The sequence below is a fragment of the Carassius carassius genome, chromosome 27 (genome assembly GCF_963082965.1).
Source record: "Carassius carassius chromosome 27, fCarCar2.1, whole genome shotgun sequence".
NCBI classification, from domain to species: Eukaryota; Metazoa; Chordata; class Actinopteri; order Cypriniformes; family Cyprinidae; genus Carassius; species Carassius carassius.
Window position 1 is genome coordinate 20,466,460 of NC_081781.1, and position 24,777 is coordinate 20,491,236.

General features: G+C 36.3%; 1 protein-coding gene across 1 annotated transcript; it reads right to left on the minus strand.

Annotated features, from left to right (window-relative positions):
* Window positions 1–2,302: 2,302 nt before the first annotated feature.
* On the minus strand, window positions 2,303–20,280 carry LOC132107433 (metalloendopeptidase OMA1, mitochondrial-like). Its single transcript, XM_059513642.1, has 7 exons — window positions 20,257–20,280; window positions 15,100–15,273; window positions 14,489–14,596; window positions 12,601–12,729; window positions 8,353–8,427; window positions 6,865–7,014; window positions 2,303–3,405 (listed from the first exon to the last, which is right to left on the minus strand). Exons 1-7 carry the CDS (start codon window positions 20,278–20,280, stop codon window positions 3,142–3,144), a joined length of 924 nt encoding a protein of 307 aa, XP_059369625.1. The 3' UTR covers window positions 2,303–3,141.
* Window positions 20,281–24,777: the final 4,497 nt, after the last annotated feature.

The window sequence follows — 24,777 nt, forward strand, 5'->3', positions numbered from 1 at the left end:
AAAGTTCTTCAGCGAGTGGTGAGAACAGCAGAGCTCGTCATTGGACATAAACTCCCAGCCTTACAGGACATCTATCAAACTCGCTGCTTGAGAAAGGCTCGCAGCATCATCAAGGACCGCACTCACCCTGCTCATCACCTGTTTGCCACACTGCCATCTGGCAGACGTTTCCGATCCATCCGTTCACGGACAACCAGACTGAAGAACAGCTTCTATCTTCAAGCCATCAGACTACTTAACAATCAGCTGTCCTCATCTAAAAACCGGAATACATGCTGCTCTTATGTTTACTTTCATTGTACTTGCACTGCCACTTTTTTTAATATTCCTTCATGTTACTCTGTGACACTCTACAATGACTTTTGGACATTGCTCTACTCAGGAATATATCTGAATGTGTGCTGCTCTTAGGTTTATTTATTGCATCTGCACTGCCACTTTAATTTTCCTCCTTGTAGCTCTACGTCACTCTACAAAGACATCTTAGACACCGTTCTACCCCAGTAATCATAATATTACCACAGGACTTCTTATGTACACTATAACTCTAAACACTGATTACCTTTATTGTACCTGTTACTTCCACTTATGGGCATATAATGCTCTGTCCATGTCTTTCTGTCTATGGGTACTGTAGTCACTCAAGAACCCCAGTGCTCTCCATGTACGTCTATGTCTTATGTCTTGTTATTGTCACTGTATGTCTGAGCCTCGTCACAAGCATTTCAATGCCCAGTTTTCCCCAGTGTTAACTATGCAAATGACAAATAAATGCCTCTTGACTCTTGACCACACTTGGTCTATGGTGCATGACCAGAACTGTTTCTCACGGCAAACTCACAAACTCTTTGTGTGGTCTCATTTGTTCTTCTATGAACTATAACCAACGCAGAGTCAATAAAATGTAGACATATACAGAGACCCACAAACATCAACACCAAAGTGGCATCTCTCAGAGACAGGTCTTCCTCAGTCTGTATGGAAATGGCTGGTGGGTGGATGAGAGAGGACAAATACAGCCATCTGTTCAAAAATCCGCCCAGTAAGAGCAAATGCATCACTCTTCTCTTCCCATGTGGTGCTTTTCTCCTCCTCCATTTTCCCTCGTTAGAGACCCAGAGTGCAGCGTTACATTTATCTGACAGACAGAAACATGTTGCACTTTACGGGCACATAACTCTATAAAAAGTGTCCTCTAAGGGAGGAAGTGCCAGCAGCAGATTGGCTGGCTTTATGTCAGCTTGTTTGGATGTATTATGTTCTGCATTTGAAAGTAGGTACAAATGAAATAGTCTGAATCCTACCTGTATAATCAGATAAAGATGACTGAAGATGATTGCATTTATTTGCATGCATAGTCTAGGTTGCTCTGTGGCCTATTCAATAAACAAACCATGTAAATCAGATAATGCTGCAACATATCCACAAAATCAGCATTTGCACAGAATTGTTTTAAACTACTGTTGTAAATAACCTAGTATTTTTTTAAAAATCTTTTCAGTAGTAAATACACTAATTTCATGTTGATTATGTTCATTTAACAAAGATACAGCAAAAGCAGAAAATAGCATATACCTGAGAATGAAGCATTGCAATCAATATTCATTGTAATTCTCCTGATGGTGAACTAACCTTCAGGTTCCAGGTCAGAACACCTCTACTAAAGTATATCCCAGTGGTGTTTCAGGTGAGGTGTAGCTTTCCATAATCCACTGACAACTCTCATTCAGATTTGGCCCAATCAGTTCCTAAATTCCTTTATTCTTGTTAAATACACAATTTGCACATTAAATAAATCACATATTGTCAGGGGTCTCCAGCCCTGCTCCTGAAGAGCTATAGTCCAACAGAGTTCAGCTCCAAACCCAATCAAGGTGTTCGGGGTTACTTGTTAATAACATGTATGTGTGTTGGAGCAGAGTTGGAAGTGAAGTCTGCAAAACAGGAGCTCTTCAGGGTTGCAGATCCCTGCATTGTAAAAACTAAATGGGTATGTAACTTATTGTCCAGCAATTATATAAAAATGTATAATTAAACCGAGAATCAATCCCTTTGAAACATTCTGTAAAGTGCTGTAACATTAAAGCAATTTCAACAGGTTTCTGCATGATTAGGAATTTTGTAAAAGCATGAAATAATTCCTCACGCAAAAAGTTGTTTCCCTTGTGCAAATCTGCCACGTTAAACAATTAATAGCTGGTTGGTTTGAAAGAGACTTCTATATGAGCGGACCTTCATACGTCACTTTTTTTTGTGTGACTGCGCCTTAAAAAAAAAAAAAAAAAAACCTGGAGACCCAAGACTGGTAAATTAATTTATCTTGTATGTAATTACAGTAAAAAATTTCTACATTCATAGTATTCATACAAAGTGCATTTAAAATAAACCTAACACAAGAACACAAGTATTGGGCTCATTTAGCACCAACTGCCCATTTATAAATCCTCTTGATAATGTAGTGTGTCCAAAGCTCCACACAGCTTCAAACACAGTGACATTAGCTGCAATGCAGCAGTAACATTACAACCTGGAACCTATAGGGGACATTAAAGCAGAGGCAGATGTTTGATGAATAATGTACTCTACACCATAATGCACATTAGCATTATGCTAATAACATCATTAAAACCAATCAAAAACCCATTTACAATTGCTCTATTATTATTATTATTATTATTAAAGATTTATGGCGTTTTATGCCTTTATTTGGATGGGATAGTATAGGTCGACAGGAAGCGAAGTGGGTGAGAGGAGGGGGATGGGATCGGGAAAAGTCCACGATCCAGGACTCAAACTCATGACACCCAAAGCACAATGGTGCTGTATGCCACCACGCTGCCCACGAGGCCATCGGCGCCGACAATATTGCTCCATTATTAACATGACTGCACTGCCACGGATGCTTGAAGGAGGAGCATAAACTCAAGCATTACACACAAATAATGTACATACTCTCACTCAAAACATTTCACAGACTAACTGACGTTAAGTATCAAAGTGACAGCTAATCAAATGGATCAAAAAAACTGTCTGGTCCTATCTGACAATCCTCTCAGTCCTTGTTCAGAGCTACTGGACTGGAAAAAGAGAAGTGAAAAGGAAGGCTTGAATTTGTCCCTGTCAGTCATGTTTCATCAAGTCTTATTTACTAAGCAGAGTTTGTAGCAGAGCAGATGTGGCCTGCAATCCTCCCAACTGAGGCTGAGACCCCGGAGTCGGGACAGGAGGGGACTGAGGGAGCGACAACATGACTTCAGATCTCCGTTTCTCATTCTTTTCTTCTTGTGCAATCTTTTCTTGTTTTTTGGCATTGTCCAGAAGCAATTTAACAGTCTGGTGGAAAATGACACGGGGGTCAGCTTTGGGGAGGCCAGGAAAGTCACAGCGTGCACGGAGCTCCAAAGCCTATAACAACACAGAGAATGACACAGATTTATGCAGATGCATTTAAGTGTGACCTATGAACCCTCCGTCTCTTCCTCTTTACCCAGGTGACAGTGCTTTTTAAGAATTGATGGATGGATGGAAATAGTGATATGAAATCTGGATGGATGGATGGATGAAAACAGTTGCATGAAATCGACATGGATGATGGATGGAAATAGCAAAATGAAATCTGGATGCATGTAAATAGTGAAACGAAATCTGGATGAATGAATGATAGATAGAAATAGTGATATAAAATCTGGATGGATGGATGGATGGATAGAAATAGCGATATGAAATCTGGATGGATGGATGGATGATAGATAGAAACAGTGATATGAAATCTGGATGGATGGATGGATGGATATAATGACATGAAATCTGGATGGATTATGGATGAAAATAGCTAAAAGAAATCTGGAAGAAGGGATGGAAATAGTTATTTGAAATCTAGAAATAGTAATATTAAATCTCGGATGATGGATGGAAATAGTGATATGAAATCTGGAATCAGTGATATGAAATCTGGATGGATTGGAATAATTACTCAAAGAAATATGAATGAATGTAGGCCTGGGCGATAAAACTGTATCTGTAATTATCAACGAAAAAATGTTCGATATAGCGCACGATATAGGCACGTGCTATGAATGACAAGGAGACAGGACACATGAACACATGCTGAGTGCTGTGCCTGTCTGTGATGATGAGACTGTAAATAAAAAAATAATATTTGTTGAATTTAAAATAAAAAATTTAATTTGAATGTGCACAAAGAACGCATATAAGGTGCATTTTGGGACAGACTACTATAACTGTTGCACTTGCGTCTCATGCAAGAGATGCTTAGAAAGCCATGTAAAGTTAAAAGAGTTTAAACTTATAGAAAACACGTTTATTCCATTCCACTGCGTCTCATGTTTTTAAATGCAATCTGTGTGATTGGCACTTTGGAATTAATCTTTGTATAAATACATGATGCTGTTTTGTTCATGATTGTTTATGCAACTTACGAAATTATATATTTTTTATATATGTTAATTTAGACATTGTACACGTTTTTTAAAAACTTTTATTTTAATTGTATTATATAACAAATGTATTGCACTGCATTATTTTGCTCATTGTGCCCTCCTATTTAATCTGCAAATAAAAAAAAGTTTATAAAAAAATCAATAAATATCGATACCGAATGATATGAAATATTATATCGTTGCTACATTTTTCAGCTATATCGCCCAGCCCTAAAAAAATGCATACACTGAAATATTCATGAACTGGAACAGTTATCAAAGAAATGGATTAATGGACCAATGGAAAGTGATCAAAAAACTAAATGGATGGTTTGGAATAGTCATTGAAGGGAGGGATGAATGAACACAGGATATCTTCTACATTAAAGACATCCAGACTCTTATTATTAAGACTGATTTGATAAAAACATGGCAGGACTGTTAAAGAGTTCAAGCTCAAGGTTATGTAAGGCCCCTGCATGCCACTAAAATTCATACATTCACGCATCTTTCCGCCACAGCTTTGCTTCATATATTACAGAGCCATTTCATGTAGCCACTGGTGACAGGGAGAGATGTTCCAGTAGATGGCTGTCCACATTGCTCTATAGTCTACAGTTCACTCTATAAGCAGTATGTTAACCTGAGCTCTTTGTTCAAAGCAGGTGGTCAAGGGATAGCTGGTTAATATCATCTAGTTAGCCCCTGCTGGTAGATTCACTAACTGCACCATATGCATGGCTTTCTCTGCTGACCACTGAAGTTGTGAATTCTGAGGGAATTTGTTTGCAAGTAACATATTGAAAATTGCACATATTTCATCATTTTATAGTAGATATTTTACCATTGCCTGATCTTTTTGTTGTTGTTGTTGCTGAAGGCTCTTAAAAGCGTGAAATCGATTTATAATTGTCCATCTGCTGCCTAACATCACAAGATACTTACATGAACACTACAGTTACACACATTCAGTACACATTAACACATTTTTAATTCAGCGAGAATAGACTGAATTGATCAAAAGTGACCTTGAACACTTTTAAAATGTTTCAAATAAATGCTGTTCTTTTGAACTTTTTCCTTCTCAAATAATCTTGAAAAAAGAAAAATACACAGTTTTCCAAAATATTAAACTATTTTCTGCATTGATAATAACAATAAATGTTTCCTGAGCAGCAAATCAGCATATTAGAATGATTTCTGAAGGGTCATGTGACTCTGAAGACTGGAGAAATTTACATCCCAGAAATAAGTTTCGTTTTGCAATATGTTCAAATTGAAAAGAGCTATTTTAAATTGTAATAATATTTCATCATATAACAAGTAGTGCTGTCAAAACTAGCGTGATACATTTTTTCAGTTTAACATGTTAAACATATTTAAAGCAATCAGTGCAGGGGCAGAGCTAGGGTTGGTTATCCCACTCACAACAGCTGTTTCTGTCACTTTTTCTCTTTACAAGAAGTGCATTTATTCAGTCACAGAATGTCTTTACGACCACATCAAATGATAGACATTTCAGACATGTATTCCTGCTTCACCTCAGTGCCAGGCGTGAGTCAAACAAGCACAGAAACGGTACTGTACTTGCAACGCATTCTCTTCATAGTGCGCGCTGTAGTCTGTACCAATTCATATCACTTTGTTTCTTCAGAAGAACACAAACCAAGATTTTTAACTCAAACCATTGCAGTCTGTCAGTCCTATAATGTCAGTGGATGGGAATTACTACTTTGAGAGTAAAAAAAAAACATACACAAACAAAACCAAATTAAACCCTGCGTCTCGTGACAATACATTGATGTGTAAAGACACAAAACAGTATCTATATCATTTTTTTACCTCTGACTTTCACCGCACTGTCCGAACTGTCCAGAGCGCGTTCTCAACAGTAGGTGCCTGATGCGTCGTCTTCTTCTTCTGCTTTATGGCAGATCGAGGACTTATAAGTGCATTACTGCTGCCTAGCTCTCAAATAGACCATTGACACTATCTACAATCTCAATTAGGAGTTTTAATTTGAAAGATAGGGGGTGTTATATATAAGTTAATTAATTAATTTGGTTTTGTTTGTGTATGTTTTTGGACAGTAAGTGGACAGGAAGTGACATGGGAGTGAAAGAGAGGGACAGGTTTGGGAAAAGTCAGCGAGCTGGGAATTGAACTCAGGAAGGCCGCAGCGCAACAGCATGTTGCAAGGAAGGACAGGAAAATGGAACTGGGATTTCAAATGGGAAATGATGCATTGGCACCAAAGTTTATCATGGTTCAAATACACTAGGCCATGGCTTTGATGGTTCTTTCTTTTAGATCAATTCCTTAACCATTTGAAATGGTTGTTACCTTCTCAGCTGCTACATGTTATGGTTCGCGTTCATGTGGAAAGATATCTAATGATGCATGTATTTGCTTTCATGTGCTTTACCTCAGGGACGAGGCGATCCAACTGTCTGACACGGTTTTGGTGGGAAGGGTGTGTGGACAGCCACTCTGGGATGGTGGGTTCGCCTCTCAACTGATCATAGATCTCCATCTGCTGCCAAAAGACTGGGCCCGCCCTCACGTCAGCACACGCCTGACAGAAACACACACAAATCTCAATAAACACACATACAGAGATGGTTTCCAGGCATGTTAGAGCTCCACCATCATCAAAGGAAGCAAACAGAGAGATGACACACACACACACAACCCCACGAGTGCTCGAAGCTCTGGACACGTCATTAGCTGGCTGGCTCACGGACAGCATGACTCATGACTAGTCTAGCAAGCCTCGCATCGTTACCGCAGCAACGTGCCAGTGTCCTTCACCGCACTGACTGTTGCAGGCCGGATCTGCACCCGTTTATGAGCAGCAGCAGGCGGCCCTTTATTACTACTACAAAAGATAGAAGGGAATTGACTGTTTCTCTATAATGATGCCAAGCATGAGATCAGGAGACATGCTGACAGGAAGAGCAATACACCGTGAATCAGATCACGGCTACATAGAGAGAGAAACGCTTCCGTCACTTAGGTTTGTAAAGACACAGTGCCATCTAGAGGTCATGTAGGTTACTGTGACTTTAAATAACTGATAAAAACAGGTTCTGCAGCATGGAATTGCATTTTGTTTTTCATGGTTTTAAAGTTATTAATTATTAGCTATAACTTTTATTTAGAGTGAAATTATTCTAAAATATGTAATGCCTTCAAAAGTTAATTTATTTGTCATTTTAAACCAGTTTTTATTATTATTATTTTTCTTTCTCTATTTTCTCTCATGATCTTGACATTCCCTAAAGCGGTTTTCTCATTATCACGATTTAATCTGCTCATGATCGGACATAACAAAAGTTGTTTTCTCATGATTCATCTGACAGCAGCACTAACCAAATTAAATAATAAATATCTATTTTGATAAGAAGCTGTCCTAAATGTAATGATTATATCTATCCTACATGACCAATAAAAATAACAAATTAATTATGCAATGTAAATTTATTTGAAACAATTAAGGAATATGTTTAATCCAAGGTGCTGTAGAAGATTTAAAAATAATTTTGCGCATTTAAAATCAAATGCTAATTGATTTACATAATATTCATTAAACAAAACCTAAATCCCAAACCCTAGCTATAACAGTTATTAAAAATTTGTTTTCAGAAATTAAAATAATACAACACTAAACTATGAACAGCTTAAATCATATTTATTTAGCCTGATTTTCTGAACAGAAAGTGTTAATTGTGTTAATGGAATTTTCATTAACCCAGACACACAATGTTTTACAAAAACATATCATTATATAAATGTAAATTATGTAAAAGCTGCTTACACCCTGAAACTGGACTTACAGTGCATTTTATGTAGACATTTTATCAATGTGTTCCTTTGGAATTGAACCCTGATAAAAATTTAATTTCTGCAGTACCTTGGCAGCCAGTCGCAGGCCAACCTGGTCCGCCTCTGCCTCCAGCTTACGACTGAAGGGCCGGTTAAATAAAAACTAGACAGAGAAAATGAGAGAAAAGATATGCAGTTAAATGAGCTATTCTGACAGAGCACACAGAAGCTATATTGAGTAAACAGAGAAAGATGGACAGAATGAAGTGAACCATATTTGGAGAACAAAATGACTAGGAGATAAAAATCTTAACCATTAAAATGTAATTTATTTTAAAAGTAATGGGAAAAGACAATGAAAAACGGGGAAAAAGGGGATGAAAATATCCACATTAAAAGGAGAGCAAGAGAGTACACGGTATCTTAAAAGAAAAACACCATAAAGTACAATTCAATTTAAAGTGGACCTTTGTTTCACGCCTCACAGTGATTGAGAAAATGCAAATTCGATATCCATTTAGAAGGCAAATAAATGTAGCTGAATTCTAACTAACCTCAAATTGAAGTCCTTAGAAACCCAAATAAGATCTCCTCTGAGATAGTGTTATTGTTTTACAATGGTGGCGAGAGAGTACTTGAGAAGGTTTCTTTAAGCTTGAGTAGAGGAGTATAATTCACGTTTAAAGGGTCTTTAAGAGATTTTAGAATCAATGTTTAAGGAGTATTTGCATCACTAATGGACAAACCCAACCTAAACAGAGTCCCACCAGTGTCTTAAAGGGTTAGTTCACCCAGATAGCAAATTTATGTCATTAATAACTTACCCTCATGTTGTTTCAAACCCGTAAGACCTCCGTTTATCTTTGGAACACAGTTTAAGATATTTTAAATTTAGTCTGAGTGCTCTCAGTCCCTCCATTGAAACTGTGTGCACGGTATACTGTCCATGTCCAGAAAGGTAAGAAAAACATCATCAAAGTAGTCCATGTGACATCAGAGGGTTGGTTAGAATTTTTTGAAGCATCGAAAATACATTTTGGTCCAAAAATAGCAAAAACGACGACTTTATTCAGCATTGTCTTCTCTTCCATGTCTGTTGTGAGAGAGAGTTCAAATCAAAGCAGCTGGATATCCGTTTCGCGAACGAATCATTCAGTTCACCAAATCGAACTGAATCGTTTTAAACGGTTCACATCTCTAATACGCATTAATCCACAAATGACTTAAGCTGTTAACTTTTTTAATGTGGCTGACACTCCCTCTGAGTTCAAACAAACCAATATCCCGGAGTAATTCATGTACTCAAACAGTACACTGACTGAACTGATGTGAAGAGAGAACTGAAGATGAACACAGAGCCGAGCCAGATAATGAACAAAACATTGACTCATTCATGAGTCAAGAACCGTTTCTGTCAGACGCATCCGATTCGTGAACCGAGGAGCTGATGATACCGCGCATGTGTGATTCAGCGTGAAGCAGACCGACACACAGAGCGTCTGAACTGAACTGATTCTTTTGGTGATTGATTCTGAACTGATTCTGTGCTAATGTTATGAGCGTGGGTAAACGGAAGGCTTGAATCAAGGGCAATCATCGCAAATGACACCATTATACGTCGAGCGCAAAAGAACCGGTGAACCGTTTTCTTCAACCGGTTTATTGAATCGAACTGTCCGAAAGAACTACTGGTGATCCGAAAACCCGATGCAACCGGTTCTTCGCTCGTGAACGAGTCAGTCTATTGTTCATTATCTGGCTCGGCTCGGTGTTCATCTTCAGTTCTCTCTTCACATCAGTTCAGTCAGTGTACTGTTTGAGTACATGAATTACTCCGGGATATTGGTTTGTTTGAACTCAGAGGGAGTGTCAGCCACATTAAAAAATTTAACAGCTTAAGTCATTTGTGGATTAATGCGTATTAGAGATGTGAACCGTTTAAAACGATTCAGTTCGATTTGGTGAACTGAATGATTCGTTCGTGAACCGGATATCCAGCTGCTTTGTTTTGAACTCTCTCTCACAACAGACACGGAAGAGAAGACAATGCTGAATAAAGTCGTCGTTTTTGCTATTTTTGGACCAAAATGTATTTTCGATGCTTCAAAAAATTCTAACTGACCCTCTGATGTCACATGGACTACTTTGATGATGTTGTTCTTACCTTTCTGGACATGGACAGTATACCATTCACACAGTTTCAATGGAGGGACTGAGAGCTCTCGGACTAAATCTAAAATATCTTAAACTGTGTTCCAAAGATAAACGGAGGTCAACGGGTTTGGAACAACATGAGGGTAAGTTATTAATTACATAAATTTGCTATCTGGGTGAACTAACCCTTTAAGCTTAATTCTGAGCAAACAAAATGTAATAAAACATAATCAGTTAGTACAATTTGTTTTTGAAAAAACAAATTCATTCTTTTATTCAGAAAGGACACTTTATATTGATCAAAAGTGACTATAAAGGCAATAAATATAATTTATAAAAATAAAAAATGTATATTTTATCTGAATACTTATTTTTTGAACATCTATTAAAGAATCATGTTCCCACAAAACATTAGGCAGCACAACACTGATAAGAAGAAGAAATGTTCCTTGATATTATTACTAAATGACAGAATGTCACTAATGTATGGAAAACACATTAGTGAAAATTCAGCTTTGCCATCACAGAAATAAACATTTAACATTTTTAAATATATTACAACACAAAACATTTGCATTAAATTGTAATATTACCGTTTTACTGTATTTTTGATCAAATAAATGCAGCCTTGGTGAGCAAGAGTCTTCTTTCAAAAAAACACATTCAAGAAAATGTAATTATGTATGTGCAAAATAAAATATTATAAAATACATTTTATTTAAAATGCTTTTTTTTTTTTTTATGGATGTGATATTTACTTACAAAAATGTTTTATTTCAAACAGACTGGGAAAATGAAATGGCTTGTAGGGGTGTAACGATTCACTCGTTTTCTCGATGCATCGATTACAAACCCTGACGATTCATATGCATGGATCTTGAAACATGATTTTTGAATCGTGAATCGCCGATCTCGGACAGTAATCAATTTAAAACACTAAGAATCGAATGAATCGCGATTTCTATAGTGATTCAGTGCTTTCAAAATATATACACATTAAATTACTACATGCAAAATTAATGGAGACCTTGAAGGGTGATTGTGAATCGTGCCTCTAATCTGTCCTTCACACGCTCCACTGTTTAGCACCTGTGACTGTCACAGGATTGCGCTCACGCTCCGTTCCTCTCTGACGCAGCAGACCTGCGATCTATAGAACTCATGGACTGTAATACTAAAGTGAAGTAGTTTTACTTTTCTGTAGTTTGTTAATGGCTCTCTGCATACTGACGACATTACCTGAGCAGTCGAAAGCTGCGTATTTATTGCATGGACGGAGCAGAAAAAAAAATCTCGCTCTCATAGACATGCCAGGCTATATCTGCAGCTAAACTGAATAAAAGCAGAATGAACTGATGAAACATTAAATGAATGATGCAGTGCTAATTGACATATCATTTATTACAGTACAGAAACTATAAAGTATATTTTCTGTGCAGAAAATTAAAATAATGATAAATGTAGTAGCCTATATAAAACAATCATACAATTGCAATTAGGAAAAAATTATCGATTACAAAGTATTATTGTCGAGCAGTGTATTTGATTTCTTACAGCAAATTAAAAGTAATAAAAAAAGAAGAGAATTCATTTTAAAAAAAAATTAAGAAAATACATAGGCTACATACATAAAATTATTTTATTTTACATTTTTCACTTCAGAAATGATGGCTACGCCCCTGGTGTGACAAAATGTTAGTTGATACATAATACTTTTAAAGCTCTTTTTTTAAATCTTTGCATACATACATTTTTACTTATGCCATGTCATGCCATAGCACCATTAAACTAGCATTTAACATTGGACAAAAGGTTTTTTTTTGTTTTTTTTTAAGGCTGCTGTGTAATTTGCCCCCTGACTAAGCATTTAAAGAATTTAGGGGAAGCATTGAAATAATCCTGTGAATGCACTTAAAGAACGCAGAATCGAATCGTTATAATTGAGTCGAATTGAATTTAATTGTGAATCGAATCGAATTGAATCATTCTAAATTTGCAAAAATTGTTCTTGAATCGAATCGAAAACCTATGAATTGTGAATAGAATAGAATCGCTGCCTACCCAAAGATTCACAGCCCTAATGGCTTGATTAACCGTGAGTGGGAACATGTCATTGGGAAGGAGGCAGATTAGGAATCAATTGAAAAAAGAGAAGGAAAGAGATTGTGAGGTCAGCTGTCACCTGCACTAGTTTGCTCTGAATCCACTGGCCCAGCACGGCTAAACTGTCCCTGGGACAGATCGCCCAGATTGCCGTTAAAAGGATGAGAGACAACAGCTCCACCACGTGAGACAAACTGGCCTGCTCTGCCTGAGAAAGAGAGAGAAATTCATTATGTGCTTCCATTTTTGTCGATTTTGTCATTTATCTACTATGCTAATTTATTTGTATATTGGTGTTAAGAACCTTTTTTTGTAATCTTGCTTAGCAGCCCATTCTTTGACAGCATGCCCATTTAGACACAATGTAGAAAAACAAACAAAAAGAAACAAGCAATTTAGCAAAGAGAGACATAATGAATCATACTAAATTGTAATTGGGATACACACTGTATTGAAAGAAGGGCAACAGATATGCCAAAACATATTGTCCACGAGTGGCCGGGTACATGCCGCAAAGCAGATTTGTTGGGTAATTATGTCAGCTACATGGTTATACAGTTGTATATGATAATAAAAGGTGTTGAAGGAGCATTCTGAGATTATGGATCGCTAGTGCTAAGTGTATAAGTAATGGGAATCATACTGTTATATAATCATTTAACCTATTACAATAGCTTATATAGCTAATAATAACTTTATTTATTTAAAAAAATATAAGTATTTATTTTTCATTCCTGCAAGTTTGGTCCTCCATATTATGGGAGATGTTTACCAAATATATATGCATTTACATATGATTTTCAGTGTCTATCGACTAAAATTCTGGATCGGTCCTTACACAAAGCTACTGCATTCATAAGATTTGAATAGCTTGAATATAGAAAATATAGCAAACAAAATAAATATGACTCTTGGACATTTTGTGTTTCACATATTATATACCACCATTAATAAGATTTCATGTTTTTGAACGTCCCTTATGCTCACCAAGGCTGCATTTACCAGATCAAAAACAGAGTTAAACAGTAATATTGTGAAGAATTATAACAATTTGAATTTTATATTTTCATGTTTTAAAATGTACCACATTTTCTGTGATGACAAAGCTGATTTTTTAGCATCCATTACTCCAGTCTTTAGTGTCACATGATGCTTCACAAATCATTCTAATAGGCTGCATGTGAATAAACAAATCAAATAAACAGTGTGTGTCAATTATAAGATCGTTTATCATCTTTCTTTTTTTTTTTTTGAGACAGTGTGCACGCAGGTTTGAAATCTGTTCCAGCATCTGCTTGTTGCGGTTTGAAATAACAAAAGAAGCACTCATGAGTCTAACAGCGTGTTTCATGGCTTTAAAGGGACTTTGTAGTGCCACATAAACATTTACTAAATCAATTTAGTCTTTCACAGCTACGTCATATTAGTCCTGATATCAGCGTTCAGCTTCTTCACCACCAGACCCACTGAGACTAAGTGACGCAACAGCTCTGAACCTAAAACATTTCTTTAAACCGAACCTTTAACAGTGTTATAGTGCCTCTGAGACAGAACGTCTCCTTCTCTTCATTTAAACCAAGAGAAGAGATCAAAGTAAAACATGACACATGTAAAAGAGAGATAAAGCGAGCCCTAGAATCTAATGAAGGGTTTTTCACTTCCAGAAAAAAGCTGAGGGACACAAAGGAAGTACAAATTTAGTGTGATCCAAACTATAAAGGCCAGAGGCAGTGTGAAGACCCTACAACCACCAGACAATGAGTACCAAACCATGTAATACTGATATACATTTCAATTTAAATCAGAATGACCCTAAGGGAGAGATTACAGAAATGTAACACTAAGCTCCTAGATAGTTTACTTTCAGTATAATTCATTATCCGATTCAAATAGATCCTGATAAAATGACAAAAATGATGTCCATTTGGTTGTCTGTACAGAGTTATGACAGTGTGGGCGGGACTTACTGCGTGACCAATCAGAGCATGAGCAATCTCATGTCCCAGTATAAAGACCAGCTGATGGATGCCTGCTACAGCCTCCAGCATTCCTGTGAAGATGAAGACCTTTCCATTCTGACACACACACACACACAATCATTCCAGCTGTGAAATCAGAATCATTTCCTCCTCTAGTAATCTGTTTCAAGATTTTTTTTAATCATTTGCAGTGAATTAACAACATACTTCTCTCTCTACATGAATACTAAACTGTATGAAGAAAAGTTCATACACATAGCTAATAAGAGAAAATCTTATTTTTTTGTCATTGCTTAATAAATGTATTTTTAAAAAATCTTACTGACACCAAACATTTGAACAGTTGTCTATATTGAGTATATGTAATATTACTTTTCCTGTGTATTTTTTTTATTTGTGTATTTAATGTTCAACATATAATAGGTTGGATATTTAAGAGGCAAGTCATCTAAATGTAAGCAAACTCTAAGATTGACAATTTCTTTGCAATCAGAGATGCTTTTTAAAATTGCCAAAAAATGTAAATGCTTTTTAAAAAAAACTATAGATTTGGTTTATTTATTAAAGAAATCCTTTGGTTGTTACCAGATATGACTCACAGGCAAAACAAACGCATTGATTGTAGGGCCGTCCACCACGTGGACCGTCCAGGGGACAGAGGAGATCTCAGCAATGTCCTGGATTCTCTCGGCCAGAATGCGAACCAATAACTCCACCGCCTGATGTCTGGGATCTGATGGAGCGATCAGAGAATCCTTAAACTCCTCCATATACTGAGAGAGAGAAAGAGGAGCAAGAGTCCATGAAATAAAATGGAATTTAACGACTTGTGAAATGAAACATCACATTTGATTTTCATAATAAATAAATAAATATACAATATAATAAATCATTTTGGACTAGCTCAAGGTGTTGTTCGTAAAATATTGTTATTGATCATAAATTCATATGAACTGAACTGATTGCTATCACAAAATAAACAAATAACTGAAAACAGACTAAACAAGTGTGGACATGACCAAAAACTGCATGACCCCAGTCGATTGATCCAGTAATTTGTATATCGTCCTCATATTTTAAGGATATTTATGCTAAATGCATTTTCAATAAGACATTTGCAATGGGTTTGTAAAAACTGTTTTTATGCATCTATTATTTTTTGGGACTGAGTTTTTGTTGCAGATATGCAGTTTTGATCAGCAGGCTTCACTAGCGTGTGCTGAATCATGTTTGTTCAGTAGATTCAAAGCTTCGAAAAGGTTTGTTTCTGCCACCGCTTATTATACATTCAGATTTCACCATAAAATTCTAGTTGATTTAGTGTAAATACAGTTTAACATATATTTAGAGAAAAGGATATACATAAATTTAGTAAGTTATGTAAACATATTAGTATCAGCTAATAATTGGGGATTGGGAGAAAACTACTGAATGCTGTTACACAGATGCTGAGTCTTGATCTTGATCTCAGACATAGAGGTGAAGGAGAAACTGTGACAGATCCGCTTGGTTTCAGAGAGGTAGATGAGTTTGTCCTCATGAGATCAGTCCGAGCAGAGTCAAAGAGTGACGGACGCTGTCTCTGTCCACACCATCTTACCACTGAATTAAACCGGTTTAATGACCTTATGCTGGACAACATGTCGAGTTTGACAAGGCGAAGACAAATCTGCTGCATTGTTATTATAAAACACACTGAATGTTCAACTTTACCCTAGTTTGCATAATAATAACAATGATAAGCTAAGTCATAGTTTGTAGGTTATATGGACACATTATGCATTTAAAATTCACATATTTTCATAAAGCAAAACACGAAGTCTATAAAAGTCCACATGTTATCCACCCTTTTCCTCAACGCGGAAGTAAGCCTATAGGTGAGTCTTCCGTTCCCTTTCATAGGTTCACTTCAATGCTGGGATGACGTCATCGCTTTGGGAACACCTCTGATGTGACGAATGTCTGAAGCCCTTATCCACCTTTTTCCTGACGTAAAAATGGGCACCACCATTTGTAAATTCTATGGGTCTAACTTCTGGTCTCATTTGCGTGCAGCTATTTTTATATTTACATTACAGTTTGTTTTGCTGCTTGATATTGACATTTTGGGCAGATGTGGCCTAATGGTTAGAGACTGGGACTAGTTACCCGAAGGTCGCCCGGTTCGAGTCTCAGTGCTGGCAGGAGTTATAGGTGGGAGGCTGTGAATGAACAGTGTTCTCTTCCACCCTCAATACTCATGTCTGAAGTGCTCTTGAGCAAAGCACTGAACCCCCAGTTGCTCCCCGGGCGCTGGATCTATAGCTGCCCACTGCTCCGGGTGTGTGTTCATGGTGTGTGCACTTGGATGGGTTAAATGCAGAGCAACAATTCGAGTATGGGTTACCATACTTGGCAAATGTCATGACTTTCACTTTCATAATTGATGTGTCCTATCATATTATTTTAATTTGTTACGGACTTTAAAGTCTTACTGCTTCCTAGACCTAGTATATCCCAGGGCTGCTTTAACACTGTTTCGCTTTCAGCAAGTAGTTGGAGGCTTTTTCCCATGCTATTCGAGGTCAGATTGTGACTATATCTTTAGCCTATGAGGCTTGGGTGTGACTTTGCCTCTAAATGTGCATGCACACATTACGAGAGCAATGGCTTCTTCTCAGGCTCTTTAAAGAGCCTTTGATGGGAGATGTCTGTGCTGTGGCAGGTAAGTCCTCTCCTAAGCACTTTCATCAAATTCTACTTGTCTGGATGTGAGGATGGCTCTTGGCTCCCAGGTCTCTTCCGCTTGAGCAGACTCTTTTCCTTGGTCTTCCAGCTATCTTAGCCCTTGTGGGTTGTTGGGGACGTTTTCGTCCACTAGAGGGTAAAGTTGAGTCTTATTTTGGCCACAACTTTCTCTGTGTTTGAGCTAATGGAATGATTTTTGGTGACAAATCTTATTTTGACCCATATTTTGGGAAAATGAAATTTTTCAAAAACTCAACGGTACACTGTGGGCAAATTCACTACCCTTTCGGGATGTTCGTGGATGAAAACATCCACTAAATTAAACTGCTGTAAAAATGTATCAGATAAATATTTTTTTCTATTTTCTTTGCATAAATCTATTAATCAACCTCAGTCCTGATCAAAACTACCAAATTAAAAAAAAAAATCCTAGATTTTAACTTTTTAATTACCAAGTTCATAAATGATGTCACTGATTTGGGGAAAAAAACACACAAAATTACTTATTTTCAATATAAAAAGTGATTGTGGACTGGATTTTTTTTTACCTTTTATCACAGTCTTGGGCATGTCAAAGATTAGTAAAAAGATTGGCTTTGATGCATTGTTAGTTTTTGTGTAGCATTAGATTTAAATTTTTTCTCCCTAATTTGTTGTTGGTGGCTGTTTTTGCCCCATTGACTTCCATTATAACGACATTTTTTGATTGCAAAGCCATGACACCATATAATCATGCATTCTTGATTGTTTGTGGTTTTCACTTTTGGGAAGAGGTAAAAAAATGTATTTTTACAGTTGATCACTAGGTGGGACCATTAACCCTTTAAATAGGCCTGTGAAAAAAAAGGCTTGGTTTCTGGCTTGTATATGGAATTATATGGAGTATAACAGCAAATTATAGTGTTGTGTGTGTGTGAGATTCTTGATTGTTGGTGGTTTTCCCTGTTGGGAAGAGGTAACATTTGTTATTTTTTACAGTTGATCACTAGGTGGGACCATTAACCCTTTAGATAGGCCTGTGCAAAAAAGGCTTAGTTTCTGGCTTGTATGGAGTTATATGGAGTATAATAGCAAATTATAGTGTGTGTGTGTGTGTGTGTGATAGAGAGAGAGAGAGAAAGAGAGGGTGTGAGAGAGACATTTGTGCACTTACCTTGATGTACAGTATCTGAAAAAATCAAAATATGCACCTCATGCTCTCAGAACTACATGGAGTAAACAATAAAAAAAGAAGTGTGTTTATGCACCTGCTTCCTTTTGATGGTGAAAAGTACAGATGGCCTATATGTGAAATGCTCCTCTTTTCTTGATGGTAAAGCCAGTTTAAAACCTTAAAATCCTGTACAAAAAATCTACTTCGCATCAAATTTATGAACATAATGTATTATGAACCAAAATGCAATACCAACTTCAAATAAGCTGCAGCTCGCTGGAGGGGTCACGCTACATAATCATTTCTAAAACTTTGGTACAAGTCAAGCCCTTTCTCGTGTTGCTTGCTGCTTTTCTCACCAATAAATATCCAGCACGATGGCATGCAAGTGTTTAAATCCACGTACTTTGCTTTTGTTTAGTCTATTCGCTTGTTAAGTCTGATGTCACGTAGCAGCGCTTCCGTGTCCAAACGCTCTATCAGTTACCACGAGAAAACAACAAAAGGTGCTATAAATATAAAAAAATATATAAAAATTATTTGTGTTTGGGACGCTGTGAGCACGGAGACTGTAGTCTATATCGTAAGTTTGAAAGCGTTCAACTTAAATTATCAATATGAATAAACAGTGCTCATAAACGGCTGCTGAGGTCATATTCTCAAGTGAAGCGAGTTGAGGCCTGGACCCAGAAACAGCGCTTCTTACGTCATCACTTAACAACTGAATACGTTCACCACCATTAAAAGGCAGCAGGTGCATAAATACACTTTTGTTTACTCCGTGTAGTTCTAAGAGCTGAGGTGTACATTGTGATTTTCTGAAATACATTAAGGTAAGTGCGCAAAGGTCTCTCTCACACACACACACACACAAACACACTCAATATAATATGCTGTTATACTCCATATAGCTTCATATACAAGTCAGAAACTAAGCTTTTTTTGCACAGGCCTATCTAAATGGTTAATGGTCCCACCTAGTGATCAACTGTAAAAATAACAAATGTTACCTCTTCCCAACAGGGAAAACCACCAACAATCAATAATCTCACACACACAAACACTATAATTGGCTGTTATACTCCATATAACTCCATATACAAAGCCAGAAACTAAGCCTTTTTTTGCAAAGGCCTATCTAAAGGGTTAATGGTCCCACCTAGTGATCAACTGTAAAATTAACAAATTGTACCTCTTCCCAAAAGGGAAAACCACAAACAATCAAGAATGCATGATTACATGGTGTCATGGCTTTGCAATCAAAAAATGTCGTTATAATGGAAGTCAATGGGGCAAAAACAGCCACCAACAACAAATTAGGGAGAAAAAAAAAATCTAATGTTGCACAAAAACTAAAAATGCATCAAAGCCAATGTTGCTACTAATCTTTGACATGCTCAAGACTGTTATAAAAAGTAAAAACAAAATCCAGCCACAATTACTTTTATATTGAAAATAAGTCATTTTGTGTGTTTTTCCCCCCAAATCAGTGACATCATTTATGAACTTGGCAATTAAAGAGTTAAAATCTTGGCTTTTTTAAAAACATTTGGTAGTTTTGATCAGGACTGAGGTTGATTAACAGATTTATGCAAAAAAAAAAAGGAAAAATAATTATGATATAAGAATATGAATCTGATACATTTTTACAGCAGTTTAATTGAGTGGATGTTTTCATCCCGAACAACTCGAAAGGGTAGTGAATTTGAACAATCCACAAGGGTTGGGTATGTCAGGAGTTATGGTATATCGTTCCCAAAGCAATGACATCATCGCAGCATTGAAGTGAACCTATGAAAGGGAACATATCGGTTACGTATGTAACCTTGGTTCCCTGAATAGGAAACGAGATGCTGCGATGCTGGCCATTCCGTACCTTCGATAGCGCTTCCTTCGTCATAGTGTAAAATCTGATGAAATAGCGCACAGCACGCATATATGAGCATACACTCGGTAGTGTATGCACTAAGCACCTCCATTAGCCAATAAATTAGCGCAATGGTATAAGGGCTTTAGACATTCGTCACACCGGAGGTGTTCCCAAAGCGATGACGTTATTGCAGCATCTTGTTCCCTATTCAGGTAACCAAAGTTACATAAGTAACCGAGATGTTTCATTAGCCGCTATAGGTAAATAACGAGGAGAATAACAACGTGCAGTAAACGGTAAAACTATTTGCTGTACAAACCATTGTGTTTTAATTAAGATAACGGATTAAAATAATTATGATAGGACACCTCAATTGTCAATATCAAGCGCGTGATTTTATTTCCCAAACCAGTTGAGCGCAAACCACGCCCCCTACGCGAAAACCCCACCCCGCAGCCATGACTCACGTCTCTAGGTCGATTTCATTGGTCAACTCTATCACAGTGTTTATTGCTACACTGCGTTGAAACAAACGAACAAATTTTAATATAATCATAGATATATGGATATAATATCCAAAACAAAAATAAAAGGGTGTACAAAATAAAAAAAAAATAGTGAATAAAGTTACATACATGTAGGGTACACAAGGGTACATGTAGGCTGCTATAAAACAGGGACACAGAGTAGCTTAATACTGATATATATATATATATATATATATATATATATATATACCGGTATATATAATTTAGTATAGCAAACAATATGACCTCCTTACCTGCATTCCTAGCCCAGAATGCAAGACTTTAGGTGCATTTTTTACTTAAAGTGGCATCAAAGTAACCCAAAAAACGATTTAAAAGCATGTTTTTGTTTGCATTTTGCGTGATGATTAGTAATAATCAACTTGCTGACTTGCCATAGAATGCTTTATTTATCAATTACATAGATAAAATACAAAAATGCCCTGGTACACAAAAACATTACATGCAATTCACAATTGCTATAAAAACTTTTGAAAAAAATTTCTGTGCAGTTAATATTTTTAACAAGTTTCCAAAAATGATTTTAAAAATGGCTACATAACCTGCAGTCTGGATCTAAATTTCATAAATAATACTATGTTTGCATTAACTAATCTACTAAATAACCATTTTTAAACACACTCACAAACACACACACACTCACACACACCCAAATATTTTTATGCTTGATGTGAGTAATTCATTGCCACAGATTCTGACAATTTGTGGCGAACCCTGACAGCCCTTTTCTCTGTATATCTGCTGTAGTCATGCTCTGAACCAGAACTGCATTTTCTGGGGCGTCCAGCTGTCAAACGCTGCCTAGAACCAGTCTTAGCTGTTCTTCTGGCCACTGCTGTTGGCTGACAGCCAATAATAGGACCTGGTCGTCTAGCAGCTCATCTTAATGCTGCTGCACTTAAAGCTGCTGCGTTTGATACAGACATCCCTTTACCAAAGCAGTAAAATGCAGAGATCAGTTGGGTCTGGTTGTGCTGCATCTTTTCAAGCTGCTTGGCCATTTTAGACATGGCATTACTGTAGTCTGGGTTTTCAGCCATTTCACTGAGCAGTCTCAGCATCCATTTCACAGGAGACTGAGATAAAGATGCTGTTTAAAGAGACAACAATAAAAAACTATTATATAACAACAAACACCCACAAATGCCTAATAAAAGTAATTCTGTTTGAAAACACTGTTCTCAACAACAGGAATCACACAGTCCTGTTTAAATATATGCCTATACAGTCATCTAGTCATCTATGCAGCTGTATTTTCACCATCATTACTCCAGTCTTCAGTGTCACATGTTCCTTCAGAAATTATTCTTATATGATGATTTATTATCAATGTTGGAAACTGTTGTGCTACTTAATATTTTTTTGGAACCTTTGATACTTTTTTTTCAGGATTCTTTGTTGAATAAAAAGTTAAAAAGAAGTGCATTTATTCAAAATATAAATCTTTTATAAAATGTTAATATTTGCTATCACTTGGTATTAATTTAACACTGAATAAACAACTTGCTGAATAACATTTATTTCGTTCAAAAAAAATTAAAAAAATTACTGAGCCCAAACTTTAGAGCTGCAGAGTATATTGTTAGAAAAGATTAATATTTTGAATAAATGCTCTTCTTTTTAACTTTTTATTCATCAAAGAATCCTGAAAAAAGTATCACAGGTTCCAAAAAAATATTAAGTAGCACAACAGTTTCCAACATTGATAATAAATCAGCATATTAGAATAATCTTTTTGAGGAAATGACACTGAAGACTGGAGTAATGATGCTGAAAATTCAGCTTTGATCACAAGAATAAATTAGATTTAGAAAACGTAGAAAAAATTATTTTACACCATAATAATATTTAACAATATAATTTTTTTCCCTGTATTTTTTGATCAAATGAATGCAACCTTGATGAGCATAAGAAACAGTAAAAATTATTAAGTAAATAAATAAATTAATTAAAAAATAATAATTCATTATTATCACAAATGTTTGTGTGTGTGTGTGTGTGTGTGTGTGTGTGTGTGTGTGTGTGTGTGTGTGTGCGTGTGTGTGTGCTCTTGTTCTTGTGACATATCAGGACACAACTCTGTATAATGACATGGGTATGACACAGGTATTACAAGGAGAGGGTGACTTATGAGGAAATAACCCATGTCCCCATTTTTCAAAACACTTATAAACCATACAGAATGAGTTTTTTTGAGAAAGTAAAAATGCACAAAGTTTCCTGTGAGGGTTAGGGTTAGGTGTTGGGTTGGTGTAGGGCCATAGAATATACAGTTTGTACAGTATAAAAACCATCACGCCTATGGGATGTCCCCACTTTTCACAAAAACAAACATACGTGTATGTGTTTGCAAATATGATTTTTTTATCAGTTTTCTATCAGCTGAGACCTTTAAATTTTATCCAGGGGTATTTATTTATTTTTTTCCTTTATATAGGGCATTTTCCCATTAATCTCATTAATACTTTTATTTCAAATTCTTACATTTGATCCATGAATACAATTTATAATAATGTGATTATCTATACCTATAAAATGTAATAATTTACACTGAAAAATACAACTGTATTTAATAATATCATGTGATTATTTTAAATATTTTTTTATATATATAAAAACAAGAAATTATGGTGGAAATTATACTTTTCAACGAAATTAGAATCCCAGTAGGTGCCAGTAGTGAGCGTTTAATAAATTAGTTGAATATCATGTCATTGAGTAAAATATATAAATATGTAACTGGGTTTATTTATTTTAATTTTTTACTGAGATCATATTTTTACCTTCAGATGTACGGCTTGGTCTTCACCACAGCCAAAACATGCGCACTCTCCTGAGAGCGAACCTAATGAATAAGATAAAGTTCAAATGAAAACTTTAATAATACATGTAAAAACTCACATTGAGACCTACAAATACTTCTCATAATAAAACGTTATTGAAAAGAACTGTTTACCGTTAGTCAGCGACGGATCCATCAACGACTTTGATTGACGTACAAACTTCTTCTTCTCAGGTGACGTAAAAGAGTTGACCAATGAAATCGACCTAGAGACGTGAGTCATGGCTGCGGGGTGGGGTTTTCGCGTAGGGGGGCGTGGTTTGCGCTCAACTGGTTTGGGGGAAAAAAATCACGCATATCAAGCAGCAAAACAAAATCTTTTGTACAGATAAAAATAGCTGGACGCAAATGAGACCGGAAGCTAGACCCATAGAATTTACAAATGGCGGCGCCCATTTTTACCTCAGGAAAAAGGTGGATAGCAAGTGTGATGATCGAGTGGTACTTTAACCTGATCACTAAAACTTTCACCGCTGCTATAATTTTATTGCTACAACTCCTTAATTACAGACATTAGTTATTTTAAAAGTTTGTCTGTTTTGAGAAGTTCTTCACTGTAAAGATGCCCTTGAAACTCTCCCCCATGTACTTCACTGCTACAGTTAAAACACTGACCCCTGCCACTGGCAACACTTCACCATGGTTCCGCTCTTCAATTACCGGCGGTCACAAAAATTCACATATTTTAACTATACAGTAACTTTTATTAAACCTTCCAATCTTTTTACTCGCTTTCAGTGGAGAATACGCAATTATACGTGGCTTCGTTCATTCTACACTTCATTGTGTCTGTTCAGATTTTGACAACATCTTGTGTAAAAACCAAAATTGTATATCTGTGTTTATTTGCAATTGTTATTATTCAATGCTAACATGATCGAAATTTTACAGTAAAAAGGACGGCTTAGTTAACATTACGTTTTTACTCAAATTGTGTTACTCCAATTTCAGTGAATCTATTTCAGAATACGTTTATTTATAAACGATAACAAATACTTTCTTGAACACTGCGATCAAACTGAATTTAAAAATGTCATCAAACTATAGTGTACAACGCGTATTAAGTATTACTTTTTGGGGGGGGGGGGGGGGGGTTAAACTCGAGTTTTATGAAAACTATATCATTAATCGTATATA

Coding starts and splice junctions, on each gene's coding strand:
- LOC132107433 (XM_059513642.1), bottom strand. CDS start 20,280: ATGACGAAGGAAGCGCTATCGAAG. Junction 12,730..14,488: donor ATGCTCTGATTGGTCACGCA/GTAAGTCCCGCC, acceptor TCTCTTTCTCAG/GCAGAGCAGGCCAGTTTGTC. Junction 3,406..6,864: donor TGGATCGCCTCGTCCCTGAG/GTAAAGCACATG, acceptor GTGTTGTTATAG/GCTTTGGAGCTCCGTGCACG.